At 37.9% G+C, this 15,902-nt stretch overlaps 1 protein-coding gene across 1 annotated transcript in view; it reads left to right on the forward strand.

The window, feature by feature from the left end:
- Positions 1-6,414: 6,414 nt before the first annotated feature.
- The window catches only part of LOC105988478 (chromosome unknown open reading frame, human C4orf22), a 554,842-nt gene continuing 545,354 nt past the window's right edge, over positions 6,415-15,902 (forward strand). Inside the window, exons 1-2 of the mRNA XM_013020104.1 lie at positions 6,415-6,525; positions 13,904-14,034. Of these exons, the coding sequence (XP_012875558.1) occupies positions 6,415-6,525; positions 13,904-14,034 (242 nt within the window). The remainder of the gene's footprint in view (positions 6,526-13,903; positions 14,035-15,902) is intronic.

Here is a 15,902-nt window from a genome sequence, read left to right on the forward strand (position 1 = left end):
ACTCAATCCAGATGCCCCTCAGTGGACAAGTGGATCAACAAAATGAGGTGTATATACACAATGGAATTTTTTGCTTCCATCAGAAAAAATGATATTTATGCCATTTGTAAGGAAATGGAAAGACTTAGAAAAATTATATTAAGTGAAGTAAGCTAGACCTAAAGAAACATAGATTGCATGGTTTCCCTCTTTTGTAGTAATGGAAATGTGCCTATAAATCTACAATTAAACACACTGGATGATACATCTCTATCATCCATCTGTGTGTGTGTGTGTGTGTGTGTGTGTGTATACTGGGATATGACAATTACACAGATCTCTAGACAATCACACAATGAGACCAAAAGAGGATATTCATAAGAGCAGCACAGAAAGGCTCAATGGCTATGTGCATATGATCATATAAAATAATATTTCATGAAATGAACTCCAAGAATTGGAATTAAGAGATTTTTTATTGTTGCTTTTGCTGTTTGTGTTATATTTTCCCTTTATCTTGTTTATTAGCTTATTTGTCTTTGGGAAGGTAAAAGGCAGTACAGAAAAGGTGGGACAAAACAGCAGTTGTACTCACTAGATACTATATGGAAAATGAACTATACCACTTGTGGGTGGGGACAGGAGATAGAGAAGGGGTGACATCGTTCAAAAAGAAATGTCTTCATTATTTGATTTATGTAACTAACTCCTCTGTATATCCTCTCTACAATAACAATAAAATATACAAACAATTATATATATACATATATATAACACTCTAACTTTTCAAAACTATGTCTTATGAGAATTTATCTACTTTGTAAAATGCTACCTAGAAAAAATTAAAAAGTACATGCTAAGTGGAAGAGGAAAGAGAGAGGGGGGGACAGACAGAGACAGAGACAGAGAGACAGAGACAGAGACAGAGATCAGCTAGTGTAAAACCAGATTCCCCAGAAGGGAATCTTGAAGAAATGAGAGTAGTCAGCAGGTCGCTGTTTAGAATTAGGCAGTATAAGGACAGAAAAATATTTGTTGTCCATAATGGTAAAAAGGTCAAAGTTAACTTTGGTGACAAAGGTGATTTTGGGTAAAACCAGATTGGAGCAAAAAGGGGAAGGCAAGGAAACATACATCATGGTGATCAACAATTCTTTCTAGAAGCTTTGTTGTGAAGTTCAAGACAGCTTATAGCTGAGGTTACCTGTGAACTTGAGGGACGTTTGTTTCTTAGTTCTCTTCCTTTTCCTTTTCCTCCTCCTACATTTAATAGGAAAGGAGGTAGGGGAGAGAAAGATGGAGAGAATAATCAAAGCCAGAAGTGTTGTGAAGAGAGGAGATACAAGCAGTATAGGGTTAAGATTTAGGAGAAGGTAGATTTCTTCTTTTGAAACAGAAGGGATGAACAAAGGATTAGAATGAGTATGAATAAGCTTGTATAACTTCTGAGAAAATCCAATTCTGATGATTTCTACTTTGGGGGAAGTAATAATAAAGTTCACCTGCTTTGAGACAGAGGAATAAAAGATCAGAGAGAGGAGAGAAAAGAGGAAAGACAGTATAGAGAATAAAAGAAAAAGTAAATGATGAGTGCTGGGTACCTTCTTGAAACTGACAGATCTGCATCAATTGTGTGGCCAATTGTGTGTGTGTGTGTGTGTGTGTGTGTGTTTGTGACAGTCCTGGGGGCTTGAAATCAGGGGCCTGAGTGCTGTTCCTGAGCTTTTTGGCTCAAGGCTGGCACTCTGCAACTTGAGCCACAGCTCTACTTCTAGATTTTTGGTGTTTAATTGGAGATAAGACTGTCACCTGTCTGGACTGGCTTTGAACCTAGATCTTCAGGTTTCAGCTTCCTAAATAGCTAAGATTACAGGCAGGCTTGAACCAGTATTGTCTGAGTGTTCAATCACTTCCTGGGAGTGTGGTTTCAGGGTAGTGCTTGATTTCTTATAGGCAAAGAGGTTTAGGGAGCTTGAAGCATGCTTGTTGGGAATATAGAGCCCTAGTAGCCCAAGTTTTACTTTACTGGAGTTGGCTGCAATGGTCACACCGATCATCTAGTCAGCATAAGAGCAGTTTTCATCCTTTTCTTTTCTTTTGTTTGTTTTATGCTGGTACTGCAGCCTAAACTTAAGGCTTTGGCTTTGTTCCTATCCATTTTTGCTTAAGGCTGGTGCTCTACCACTTGAGCCACACCTCCATTTCCAACTTTTTGGGGGTTAATTGGAGATAAGAGTTTCATGGACTTTCCTGCCTGAGCTGGCTTTGAACAGGGACCCTCGGATCGCAATCTGCTAAGTAGCTAGGATTACAGGCATGAGCCATTCAGTGCCATCGTAGTTTTCATTCTTTATCAGGAGCCTATACGTGGAGTCCAGGGAACAATTCCATCTTCTATCATTTTTTTTTTCTGGAATCTTTCTTTCATACTGTCAGATATTGAGAAGAAAGGAGAAAACCTGGGAATTATGACACGAATACATTCTGTGTCCACCAGTGAGAAGCAGAGAAGCCCTAACGGAAGCACCCGAGAATAACAGATGGTATGGAAGCCCAGTGACCTCATCATAAGAATAGCTTACACAAATTCAGTGTCATCGTTACTGCGAAGCTCAAAAGAGCTTATCTTGGCTCATGATGAAGCAATAGCTCTCATCTACAGTCACCGACACTTAATAAGCAGTTGGGCAACTTCAGACACAAATCTCTTAGCAGAGTGAACTGATGTTTTTCTTTCCGACAATATGGTCATGTATTAAGTCTCTCATAATGGAGCTTTGAGTTCTGAGTCAGAGTTCAGCATTTATTAGCATTATTAAGCAAAATGTCCCCCTTTACTATCATGTGAACAGGCTGAGGCATATTGTCTATTCGTTTTCTTAGCTATCATAGATTATCACTAAACATTTGTGAATAGAATAAATGTAGTGTTTAATTTGAAATTATTTGTATTACTTCTGCAGGGTGGTATAATACCAAAGCCTGTTTGTTGCAAATAGATACCTTTTCTTTGCTGTTGTTGTTGCTTGGTTTTGCCTACAATTTTTAGTTTTATGATACCTTTTTCTTTTTTTGAAAAAAATCTCAGTAACTAGGATAAAGATGGCATGCATCTTGTTATTCTTACATGACATATGTTTCTCATTTCCTACATCTTGGAGTTTTGTGTGAATATACAAAACCCCTGCTTGTCTTTTGGCAAAGAATGGAATTTCTGAGATTGGTGGTAAATTCCAGAATTCAATATTTAAAAATGTTGGACTTGAAGTAAAAAAAAGGATGCTACCCCAAATAAAGTATTTCTTGATCATAATAAAGGTTTTACCATAGGAAAGAGAAACCTAATAAAACTCATTCATTTTTTTGCTGTCATTCTTCATGCATTTTCTCATTCACCATTTGGTGTTTTGAAACTTAAGTTGAAAGTTGAAATAAAAGACAGGTTTACGATAACTAAAGTTTTTGTGTTTGTAACATGGCTAAACTTACAAATTTTCTTTTTCATTTCACTTTTAGTAGAGAACCGTGAGTTGCTAAACATCATAAGTGTTTAGAGGTGTAGTAGTGTACTGGAATCATGGACTGAAAATATTTTCATGGTTGGTAAAATTTAGATCCTTTTGGGATTACTTCACCAAAGAGCTGTTGACTACGTGACAGATTTAATGAGGTTTCACTGGAAATGCACAATCCCAATGGATCATGCTAGAGTGATGGACCCACTGTTTACTAACTTAGAGCTAAGGCCTTGGAATCAAAGTGTTATAAAAGTAGACATTCCTCAGGTACTTTATTGTTTCTTGTAAGTGATGAAATCTTGAAGTAGGAGGATTTCAAGACCAGTGTAGAACATATCATAAAAGCCCTCTGGAGATATGAGTGGAGCTCAGCAGTGTGTGGTCAATACTGAAATCCTTTTGACCTTGGAGTATCCCTCAGTAGAGAACATAGGTGCTGACTTGCAAAGTCTTCAGTCATTTACAAAAATTTCCCCCACCATTCTCCCCCCCCATGTAGTCAGCTTCTTTCCCTTGGCTCAGCTTATTGGGCACCTCACAACTGTCCAACCAATTTGTTGCTTTTCTCTTGAGAGAACAAGAATCTTCTTATAAGGCAAGAATCTTCTTGACTTTATATCTCTGAATGTGCCATCCTTTGGTCTTAACATTTGTGCCATTCCATATCACTCGCTTACTTATTTTGTTTTGTTTTCCCCCTACTAAATAAGCAACTGTTATCATTGGTTCTGGGTGGCTCTTCAAAACCTCTTGACTTCTGCTTTCTCTTTGTTGTGGGACTGGCAAAAATTCATGTTGACTTTTTTTTTTATTCTTTGGAATTTTGACTAAGTCATTTAAATTCATTCTTGTGACTATTTTGAGAATGACACCAGTGTTACTTTCCAAGTGAGTTTTTTGCCATGATTAAAAGCATTTAGAACAGGACTGGCACACGGGAGGGTCATATAAAACATTGTACACTACAGCCAATATTTATATTCTTTGTTACTGGCTAAAGCTGCTCTCAGCTTTCCATCATGCTCACTTCACCTAGAATCATGACTTTCAGGAAAGACTTAGAATTTTAGATTACCAACAAATCAAGACCTAAATCCCTTAGTGCTTTTGCTGATTTACAGTGATTTGATCTCCACATCAGGAATGATGACGATGATGACGATGACAATGACGATGATGATGATGATGATGATGATGATGATGATTTTGGTGCTGGTATTGAGATTTGAACTCAGGGCATCAAGCTCTTGCTTAGCTTTTTTTGCTCAAGGATAGCATTCTATCACTTGAATCGTATTTCCACTTCTGGCTTTTTTTTTTGCTGGCCAATTGGGGCTAAGTATATTTCAGATTTGTCTGCCCCAGCTGTTTTGGAAACATGAGCCTCAGATCTCAGCTTCCTAAGTAGCTAGGAAGCCACAGGTGAAAGAATCAATGAAAGGATGGGTCATATCCATCCCAGGGGACCAGGCAGAGGCAGGCAGGCACAGGAGAAAGATTATTACAAGGCTTATTAGACGAGCCTTATTTCCCCCAGAGAGAGAGCACATAATGTCTAATATCTTTTCAGATATTAGATAATATTAAACTGCTGCTGATTGCTTATTTTAATACAAATACTAGTCAATGAAATAACCCATCTTTTGGCACATAAACCGAGTACTCAATAAATGTTATTACTGTTATTATTACATGTTTTCTTTCTGTTCTTTCAAATTCAGTGATTTTTGCCCTTAAAAATAAAGCTTTAAGTGCTTTCTAAAAACATTGCATAACATTTTGTTAAATAAAACTAGCATCACATAGATTAGTGTATCTATGCCACTTAAAATTGCACATTTATAACTTCCTGGTTTTTTTAACGAGAAATTAAAACTAGAGGTATGGCTCAATAGTAGAACCCCTTGCTTGATCTGTGGCCCTGAATTCAAGCCCCAGTGCCACTCACCCCACACTCTGTGAACCTCTCCCCCAAAAAGAAAAAAAGAAAACATAACATTGTGTAAGAGAATTGAAAGAGAAATACTTATATAAATTTAGATGATGATGATGATGTAGTTGTACAATTCTATAAATCAGGCTTTTATTACAATGCTTCTTGGTTAATGTCACCTCTTCCTTCATTCTTCCCCATTTTCCACTTCCCGTCCCCTACCCTCAAGTAACATAGCTCATTTTTTTACACAATGTATATTGAATATAATGACTACAATTGTTCACCCTTCCTCCCTCAGTTCCTGTGACCTTTCTAAACTTTTTTTTTAAAGGCCCTTTTAACTATGGTTTGACTGAAATTTAAATAGCAAAAGGTAAAGAAAATTATAAAACAGAAACTTGGAGCCAAAAGAGGTCCTCAAAGATAGTTCCACTGGAGTTTTTTTCTTTCTTTCTTTCCTTTTAAATCCATGAATTGTTCCTGGCACCCAGAGGTCATCAATACTTTGATCTTTGGGTTACAATTTGAAATAATCGAACAAAATCACGAATGCCCTCGTTGTAGGGCTTGCTCCCAAGACCATTTTCCTAGACTTCTGTTTTGGTACACATTTGCAAAGTACTGGTGTATTTCTGTCAGTCACAAAACGTGAGGACATGAGCTTGCATGGCTTTTTAACACTTTGAGCACCTGAGCATTGTCACACTTGGGGTGTGTGTGTGTGTGGACTTACACTTTTCCCCACATCTCTGGGAGGTGTGAATCAGTCTGCTGGGACAGAACTTGAATGTGGAGTGGGGGTAATTTGAGACCCAGTTCCGCAAGGTAGAAGCTTTGGAGACCCCTGGAAACGCAGGGGGCGGGGCTAGCAAGCCAACGCACAGCCACCCGCAGCTGATTGGAAGGAACGAAGTAGGCGGAGCCTTTCCGCCCCTCCCCGTAGCTGCTGTTGCTAGGGACGCCTAAGCTCAGGCAAAAACAATGGCTCAGGACGATGCGATGACAGCCGTGGACAACATCGTCACGCAGTTCAACACCTATGAAGATTTCCTGGACTCGCAGATCACAACCGTGGACTTGTACTACCTGGAGGTGAGGTGGGGCTCGGCGGGGGCTCGGCGGGGGCGGCGGCGCCGGTGCGCAGCTTGCGCCCCCTGGCGGTGGGCGGCACCATGGCCGGTCTCGGCTTGGGCCAAGCGGCCACCCCATCCCCGAAGGGGTGGAGAGTCGGGTCCGGCCCGGCCTGCGGAGCCCTGGCCCCAAGAAAACCCTGTCTCCCCGGTCACAGCGCAGACCCTGGCCCGCTCTCGCTGCGGAGAACCTGGAATTGGTGCGCTTTGGCCTCCCCGGCCGCTTGCTTGTACCCATCAGCCCTGCTGATCTGGGGCAGGAGGAGGGGAAGGGGGCAGGGGGAGGGGAGGGGAGCACTGTAATTCAGGGTGGAATAAGTAACTCAGAGAAACTTCCTCTCGGGTGCAAATTCTACTCAAGGAACAGAACACAGGTGTGATCTTGGCCAGTTGGACCCATGAGCAACCACCCCACTCTAATGGATTCCCAAAGTGCCTAAGTAAATCTCTGTCCACGTTACAAGTGCGGGCATAGGGTTATCAACTGTAAGGAGGAGGAGGAGGAGGAGGGGGGAGGGGGAGGAGGGAGGATCGTCCTCCGCCTCCACTGTGTTGAGAACTGGCATTTGCATTGTTCTCATTCATTCATTAACAAGACCCTCAATCATCATAGAATATCATCATTGCTAAGAAACATCTCTGTTAACAGATCTTTAAGAAGAGTGTTTCAGAAAGAATTACTTATTTGGTTTAATTGGCCCTCTGTTTAATTACAATTTGATAGAATTAGTCTTTTGTGCCAATCTGCCACAGTTCTATTTACTCTGTATATTAGTGAACTGACTGTGGAACTCCAAAGTTTGGATGATAATGCAGTTTCATTGGAATATAGACGACATACAAAGCAACAAAGAAATCATCTTATAAATGTGTTAGAAACAATCACATGAAAGAAAAAAAATTGAATACATATCTTAGGATTCATTTCCCTAACATCACCTTATCTGACCTTTTCTGCTTGATTCAGACATATACTAGTTATTGCAAATAAGGGAAACCTTTGGGCCTGGCTTACTTCACTTAATATAATTTTTTCCAAGTCTTTCCATTTCCTAACAAATGGGGCAATGTCATTCTTTCTGATGGAGGCATAGAATTCCATTGTGTATATATACCACATTTTCTTGCTCCATTATTCTACTGAGGGGCATATGGGTTGGTTCCATATCTTAGCTATAGTAAATAGTGCTGTAATAAACATAGTGGTTAAATAGCATACATTATATACCATATATTATATACTATTATCTATGACATATCATAAATACAGTCTTTATATTGTATAGATAATAAATATCTTTTATATACTGTATATATAGATCTACCTAAATAGAGCTAATTAATATCTGTTGCCTTACATAATTACAATTTTATGGTAAAAATACTTAGTCTACTTTTTAAACTTTTTTTTCTGTTCACAGTACTGATTAGGGCTTGATCAGCGTCTTGTGCTTACTAGCTAATCTTTCTACCACTTGAGCCATGACTCCAGCCCTTTTTGCTTCAGTTAGTTTTTAGATAAATTATCATTTCCTTGCCCAGGGTAGCCTTGGAATTAGAGACATACAACGCTGTCCTGGCCCCTTCTTAGCATTTTGAAGTGCATGATCTACTGTGACTATAGCTAGTTAATATAGATTAGCAATAGTCACAATATATATTTCATAAAATTTTATTGTAAAGGTGATGTACAGAGGGTTACAGTTACATAAGTCAGATAATGAGTACCTGACATATAATAGGGATTTATAGACTAAAAATCTTATATTGGAAAGAAGAAAGATCTAAAAATTAATGATCATAGCATTCACACTGTGAAACTACCTAAACACCAAATTAAGTCTAAATAAGTAAACAGAAGGAAGTTGTTAATAAAGAGCTAAAATCAATGAAATAGAAAAATTGAAAATTAAAGAATTTCAATGACATAGAAATTGTCCCATCAAATATCAAGATCAGCAAACTTCTAAGGGCTAATTGCTCTCATCCCATTTATTCTTTCCAAAATGATCGGCAGCTTCTATGCAATTGCTACCCACTATGAGGTATAAAGATTTGGCCACCAGCTCTGCGGTCCCTCCAAACATCAAAACTGCCAAGGACTTGTGAACAATCTCACTGCATACTTCTGCTATTTTTACATTTTTAGGAATGTACAAAAATATACACACACATATACACCAAAATCCATTTCTAGGAGAACTTCCCCCACAAATATAGTTTTAATATGACAAAATCAATACAAGATGGTATTGGAATACCATCTTGTTTTCTAGCATTTAACTCTGACCTTCCCTCCTTGAGTGAAATTAGAGAGAGCCATATTATTTTTGAAATAGTTCAGTGAGTGCAATAAATAAAGTGAAAGATAAATCCAGATGCAGATGTTTATTTGGAAATTGATTATGCTAAAAGAAACAGAATTTAACAATGTCTCAATTATTATTTTTTTTGTGTGTGTCAGTTCTGGGGCTTGAACTCTGGGCCTGGGCACTGTCCCTCAGCTCTTCAACTCAAGGCTAGTGCTCTACCACTTGAGCCATAGCGCAATTTCCAGTTTCCTGGTGGTTTTTATTGGCGATTAGAGGCTCATGGACTTTCCTGCCCAAGGTGGCTTTGAACCGCGAACCTCAGATCTCAGGCTCCTCAGTAGCTAGGATTATGGGATGAGCCACTGATGCCTGGCTTGTCCCAACTATTTTGAAAAAAAAAAAACCCACAAAACTTCTAGAAAGTAGCAGTACTTCCCTTTCTAAAATCAATACAATATATTCTCAATGCTCTGAACATGTAAGTGTAAAAGCAAAGCTATATTATGTTATAGCAAGACAAATTACCTAAGAAAAATATTTGCCCTCCAGTTCAGCATTTTGCTAGTTATTTTGGAGGTGGAGACTCACAAAGGTTTCCTTCTTTCCTTCCTTCCTTCCTTCCTTCCTTCCTTCCTTCCTTCCTTCCTTCCTTCCTTCCTTCCTTCCTTCCTTCCTTCCTCCCTCCCTTCCTCCCTCCCTCTCTTCCTTCCTTCCTTCCCTCCCCCCCGTCCTCTTTCTTTCTTGGCCTGGTCTGACTTCAAATCAGAATCCTTCAGGCTCAGCCCCATGAGGTATTGGCACTCAGCTCACGATGTTCCCTCGAGTGTCAAGGAAGTCAGCCATGAGGGACTTTGTCTAGCACGATCTTACTTTTATTCATGATCTTACTTCTACCCCTACATAAGCAAAAAGCAATCATTGAAACATGGTACACCAGATGTCAGTAATTATCTTTGAGCAAGACCATGGTAAGACTAAGAGTGCTATGGGTAATCCGTTGGTCCTGTGTCTCAAAGTTTCATACTATAATGATTACATTACTGTTGTAAAGAAGGAAAGGTAGAGTGAAATTAGTAACATCCACTTACTTGTGAGTTGAGTGGCCCGCTGGTAGCTTTCTGATTGTCATAGGTTTCATATTTCTGAATCCTAGTCCAGGAACATAGAAAGGGTATACCTCAGGACCTCGGGCTGGCTAAGCAGGCACCTTGCTAGGTGAGCTGCATCTTCACCGCATGGCTCTCTGGTTTTATTTTTGGATGCAAGTCTGTCTACTTCTCAGAAAATTCCTCTGGATACTAGAATAGGGGGCTGTCATGTGTCAGCATTGACATTGTACTTTAATTGGCATTAGACTTTAAGAGAATTATTTTGGGAGTTGGGGAAAAGGTTATGTCAGATTTTGTAAGTTATTTTAATCTCTCCTCTTTCCTGACAACAGGAGCTTCCTGGAATAATTTTCCTTGACTTAGTAGTTTTTTTCCATGCAAATTTGCTTTAGTTACGTATTTTTATTGGTATTGTAAAGGTAATGTGCAGCGGGGTTATAGTTCATAAGGAAATGTTAAGACTTTGAAAAATATTAAGCAAAATAAGCCAGACCCAAAGAAACATAGTTTGTATGTTTTCCCTCAGTAGTTGTAACTAGAATGTGCCTATTAATCTACAAGTAAATACACTCGATGGAAAAAGACAAAAAAATACATGCTAAATTTTACAGGGCTCTAGACGTTCACACTCTTCAGAGAGGACCACGAAGGCTCAGTAGCTATGTACACATGATCATATAAAATGTTTTATTTACTCATTTATTATATTATCTTTAAGTTCTACCATGGATTTGCCATCGAACAATGTCGTTTATCAATACAATGCCTCTCCATCAATGTTACCTCTTTCAACCTTTTCACCCCATCCCTCCCCATCCACCCCGTCCCTTACTATTCTTAATTTTGCAAGATATACATTGGATTTTTTTATAACATTCCCCCATTCTTCTACTTTGCCCCTGACTATTTTCCAATTAACATTGCCTTATTTTAACACTTACTTTTTGATCTTCAATCCTGATCTTTATCTTCCTAAGAAATTTTATACATTCAATAGAAATTAAAACTGATTGTATGTATATACAGATACAAATACATATATGATTTAATATAGGTGTGCTCTTGACTAGCATGTTGCAGAGGTATAAGAAATACATTAGCAAAGTGTAGAGATGACGAGTGATTCCGCCAGCTACAAAGGTTGACGTTTTGTTTGTTTAATCAAATGATTTTGACTACTTGATGCAGTCTATAGTATTCTGCTGATTGCAGAATAATCCAAATGGTTTTGTCTAACCCAGATAAGGCACCAAGGAGTACAAAATTCACTGAGTATGCAAAATAAACATAGCAACTTCTTAATGATCTATAACTGTTGACCATAAGAAGTTTTTAGTCTTACTGAAGCGTACTACAGTCTTTCAGAGCTGAATCATTTCCATAACTTTAATTTTAGTAGTATATTTAAGAAAATGCACACACAAATTAGCTCACTGGTTAAACAACTCCCAGGTCTGTGTTGCTGTTCTTATTAAAGAATAATTCCACTAGGTGGCGACATTTGCTCAGTTTTGTGATCAAACTAAATAAAGTGTATAGCAATAGAGAATCTAATAAACAGAGTGCTTCAGAAACAAGACCCATAGCTTTGGGCCTCCCAGCCTTGTAACTCTCTGTGTGTGTGTGTGTGTGTGTGTGTGTGTGTGTGTGTGTGTGCGCGCGCGCGCGCACGATCTGTATGTAAATATCTTAGTTTGGTTACTAAGCTACTATTATAAAGTTAACATATCAAAACCACTCCCCCTTTCCCCTCCCAGTTTACCATAGTTAAATATTTTATGTGGGTCTGTTGAAGTCCATATCTGGGAATGCCTTTTAAAACTTGAGGCAATTTCTAGGTAGTCATGATTGAATTTCAGTGTTTTTTTGATTAATAATGTTGTTGTTGTTGTTGTTGTTGTTCTTCTTCTTCTTCTGCTGCTGCTGCTGCTTCTCCTCCTTCTTCTCCTTCTCCTCCACTTCCTCTTCCTCCTCCTCCTCCTCTTCGGCTGCTGCTTCTGCTGCTGCGGCTTCTCCTCCTTCTCCTCCTCCTTCTCCTCCTCCTTCTCCTTCGTAGTAATAGTAGTTGTACAAGGTTGCTTTATTTGACATGTCCATTTTGTATACAGCTCATTTTGACATAACCATCCTCTCTGTTGTGCCCTTCCTTCCTTCTTCCTCTTCCCAAACCAGTCTTGACTACTTTCCCTCTTTCATTTCTATGCATGTACATAGATTATTATGATTATATTCACCCTTTTTCTTCATCTCTGTTTGTTCAGTCCACTCCCACTAGTACCTAGTGTTCAGAAAGTTTTGCTATGGCATCTCATACTTTCAAATACCATATTTTAATATCATTGACTATATGTATGTGTATATATATATGTGCATATGTAGATCATACACACATACACACACACCCACAACACACATACACACACACACACACACACACACACACACACATATATATATATATACACTCACATATCCGGTTAAACATATGTTTATGTTTTAAGGCTAATATTTACAAATGATAGAGAGCATGTCACCTTTGTTCTTGGGAACCTGGCTTACTTTACTTAAAATGATATATTTCTTTTTTTGGTCCAGTCGTGGGGCCTGAACTCTGGGCCTGGGCACTGTCCCTCAGCTCTTCAGCTCAAGGCTAGCACTCTACTACTTGAGCCACAGCGCCACTTCCGGCTTTTTTCTTTTTGCTTATGTGGTGCTGAGGAATCGAACTCAGGGCTCAGGCATGCAAGGCAAGCGCTCTACCACTGAGCCACCTTCCCAGCCCTTAAAATGATAATATTTCATATCCATACATTTCCTGGCAAATGACATAATTTCATTCTTTTTTATGCCACAGCCTGTAACTTTGCATTGTAATAAGTTTGCAAATATATGTGTTTAATCCATGTAAATGCAATGGAGTTCAGTATTTGTTTTTATCCATTGAAAAAGAAAGTAATAAGTTTAGTATCTAAATTAATTGGTTTTGCTTGAATACTTTTATTTTAAGGGTCACTGTACATTGAAAGATTATTAGTCATCTTAAATGCCCTGATTTGTTAGACAGTTCCTTCATTCAATACTCATGTACTAATTAATGATCTATAGTAAAAAGGTATATGCTGTTCTTATTGTATTTTAATTAAGATGGTAATGACTGGAAAAACTGGGAGAAAATGAGGGAGGGGGTGGCACGCTTCAAAGAAAAATGTACTTATTACCTGACTTATGTAGTTGTGACCTTTCTGTCCATTACCTTTACAATAAAATAAAAAAAACTTTAATATGATTCTGTATTTTAGCAGTCAATTTTAATTGATAACTGAAATATAAAAGACCTAAACTACTGGGAGGATTTGTCAATTTGAAGCTTGTTGTGATTATCTTCTTGGGAGTCTACTTTTTTTTTTATATCTACCAACATTGTATGGAAACAAATCTTTCCAATTAAGTGAGCAATTCATCTGTTCCACTTTAATTATATTTGAAGTTAAAATGTTCTGTGTCATCAGTTACTTAACTTCAAGGAACCAAGTGGGAAGCATTGAACTTTCTGAAAACAGCTGAATTCTCTTTTGGTGCATTTGATTTTTTCAAAGTCTTTCTTCTATGAACACTATTGTTTCTAACTTTATTGTTTTAAAGATACACTATTAATTGTCTATTGCTGGTCTCAGAAATTTATTAAAAACACAGTAGACTTTTGTCTTTCAATCCCTCAGAGAAACTAGTGGTTGATGCTGTTTCTCCTTTCATTTTGTATCTGTGGTACACAGAAAGACATGTCTAAATTTATGGTGGAAGAGCTAGTCTCACTTTAAAACAATACATTCAATTTGTCAGCTTACACAATTGCTTAGTATACATTGGGGGGAAAATACCCTCACTTACCCACACATATACAAATTTATTTTCTCCACAGGACGAAGGCCTGGCTCGCCAGTTGGTGGAGCTAGGCTACCGAGGGACTGGAGAGATTGTGAAAAGGGAAGATTTTGAAGCACGGAAGGCAGCTATAGAAATTGCAAGGCTAGCTGAAAGAAATCAGAAAAAGTAAGTGTCCATATTCCAAGTCCAGATTTTGGTATGTTCTAGGATCTATCAAAAAGTCCATTTTTCATTTTGCAATAATTTAGAAGCATTGGCTGGAGCAGGTTAAAACTTGGAACACCTAGAGCATGTGCTCTACAGATCAGGAACTGGAAGAGCTATAATAGACTTGCAGTAAAGTCACATGCAGCTTAGAGCTGCTAATTCAAGAAATACAAATACCAAAATATGATCATCATACCAATAAAGTGCTGTTAAAAAGTAACTCACTGTTATTGCTTTTTATTCATTTGTACACTGAAAATATGAGTGACACTTGCCTTAGAAATCTTTGTACTTTGGAGGCCTGTAAACTTTAGTATCATTTATGTTCTCAGATTTATTAAACATTGATTCAGTCAACTACATTAACAATCACTAGCTTTTGTTAATGTGACTAATAGGAGTTTATATATAATATATGCAATAAAATATGTTAGCATTTATAATGAGAAGTATTCCTGAAGTGAAGTGTATCAAACTGGTATGACTATTTCAAAGGGATCATATGTTAAATCATTAATTTGTAAATGTTGGTAGGATGATAACTTTGAATTGCTATATTATTTTTATTTTTATTTAGCTTTTGTAAAATTCTAGAAGTGTGTGTGTGTGTGTGTGTGTGTGTATGTGTGTGTGTCCTGGGGCTTGAACTTAGGGCCTGGGCACTATCTTTAGGTTTATCCTCAAAATTGGAGCTTTACTACTGTACAACACCTCCATTTCTGACTTTTTTTATTGTGGGTGTGGTAAGTTGGAGTTAAGGCTCTCACAGATTTTACTTTTTGGGCTGGCTTCAAACTATGATCCTCAGATCTTAGCCTCCTGAGTAGCTAAAATATTTCAAATATTTAAAATGTTGAAAACATTAACTATTTAAAATATATTTTAAATATTAAATTCTTAAAAAATATTCTGTAATTATAATTAGATATTTGCAATGTATTCATTAGAAAAATAATGAGAGATGGATGTGTATGTGGGCATTCTAATGGTTATTATTTTAAATTGTTATTGTAAAATGTGGTACAGAGGGGTTACAGTTATATAAGTCAGGTAATGAGTACATTTCTTTCTGTACAATGTCACTCCTTCCCTTGATCTCTCCCAGTTTTTCCTTCCTTTTCCCATTCACAAGTTGTATAGTTCACTTTCAACATAGTGTCTAACGAGTACCACTACTGCATTTGCCTCTCCATTTCTGTGCCCACCTTGCCCTCCCAAAGACAGATAAGGAACAAACAAGACAAAAAGAAAACAAAAACAACAAAGAAAAATATATTGTTTCTATTTCCTGGAGTTCATTTCAATAAATACTATTTTATATGATCAGAAACACATGAGCATTGACACTTTTTTTATAGCTTAAGAACCGTAGAATATTAGAATTTAATTTTTTGGGGGGGAATATTATAATTCACCATTGCAGCCATAATAAATTATAGTTGAAACAGTTTCATATGGCATATCTCATCCGAGTCCTGTGACAGAACTGAAGTCTGCTGTTGGTTGAACTGGGCTGGAGGCTCTGAAGATTCCAGATTTCAGGATTGAAGTCCCCATGTCCTTATTGGTTGTCATTTGAAGGCTATGTTTTGCTCCTAGAGATGATTTTCATTTTCATGCTTTCTATGGTCCCTTCCTTTATTTTTTTATTGTGAAAATACTGTACAGAGGGGTTACAATTACATGGGCAAGATAATGAGTACATTTCTTATCAAGCATTGTAGCCTCCTCCTTTGTTTCCCCTTCCCATCCCTTCCCATCCTCCCCTGGCCCCCCCACCCAATCTTCCCCGCTTCCCCGGGTCCCTTCCTTTAAACAAGAGGGAG

This window comes from Dipodomys ordii, unplaced genomic scaffold (assembly GCF_000151885.1).
Source record: "Dipodomys ordii isolate 6190 unplaced genomic scaffold, Dord_2.0 Scaffold49, whole genome shotgun sequence".
In the NCBI taxonomy this organism is placed as follows: Eukaryota; Metazoa; Chordata; class Mammalia; order Rodentia; family Heteromyidae; genus Dipodomys; species Dipodomys ordii.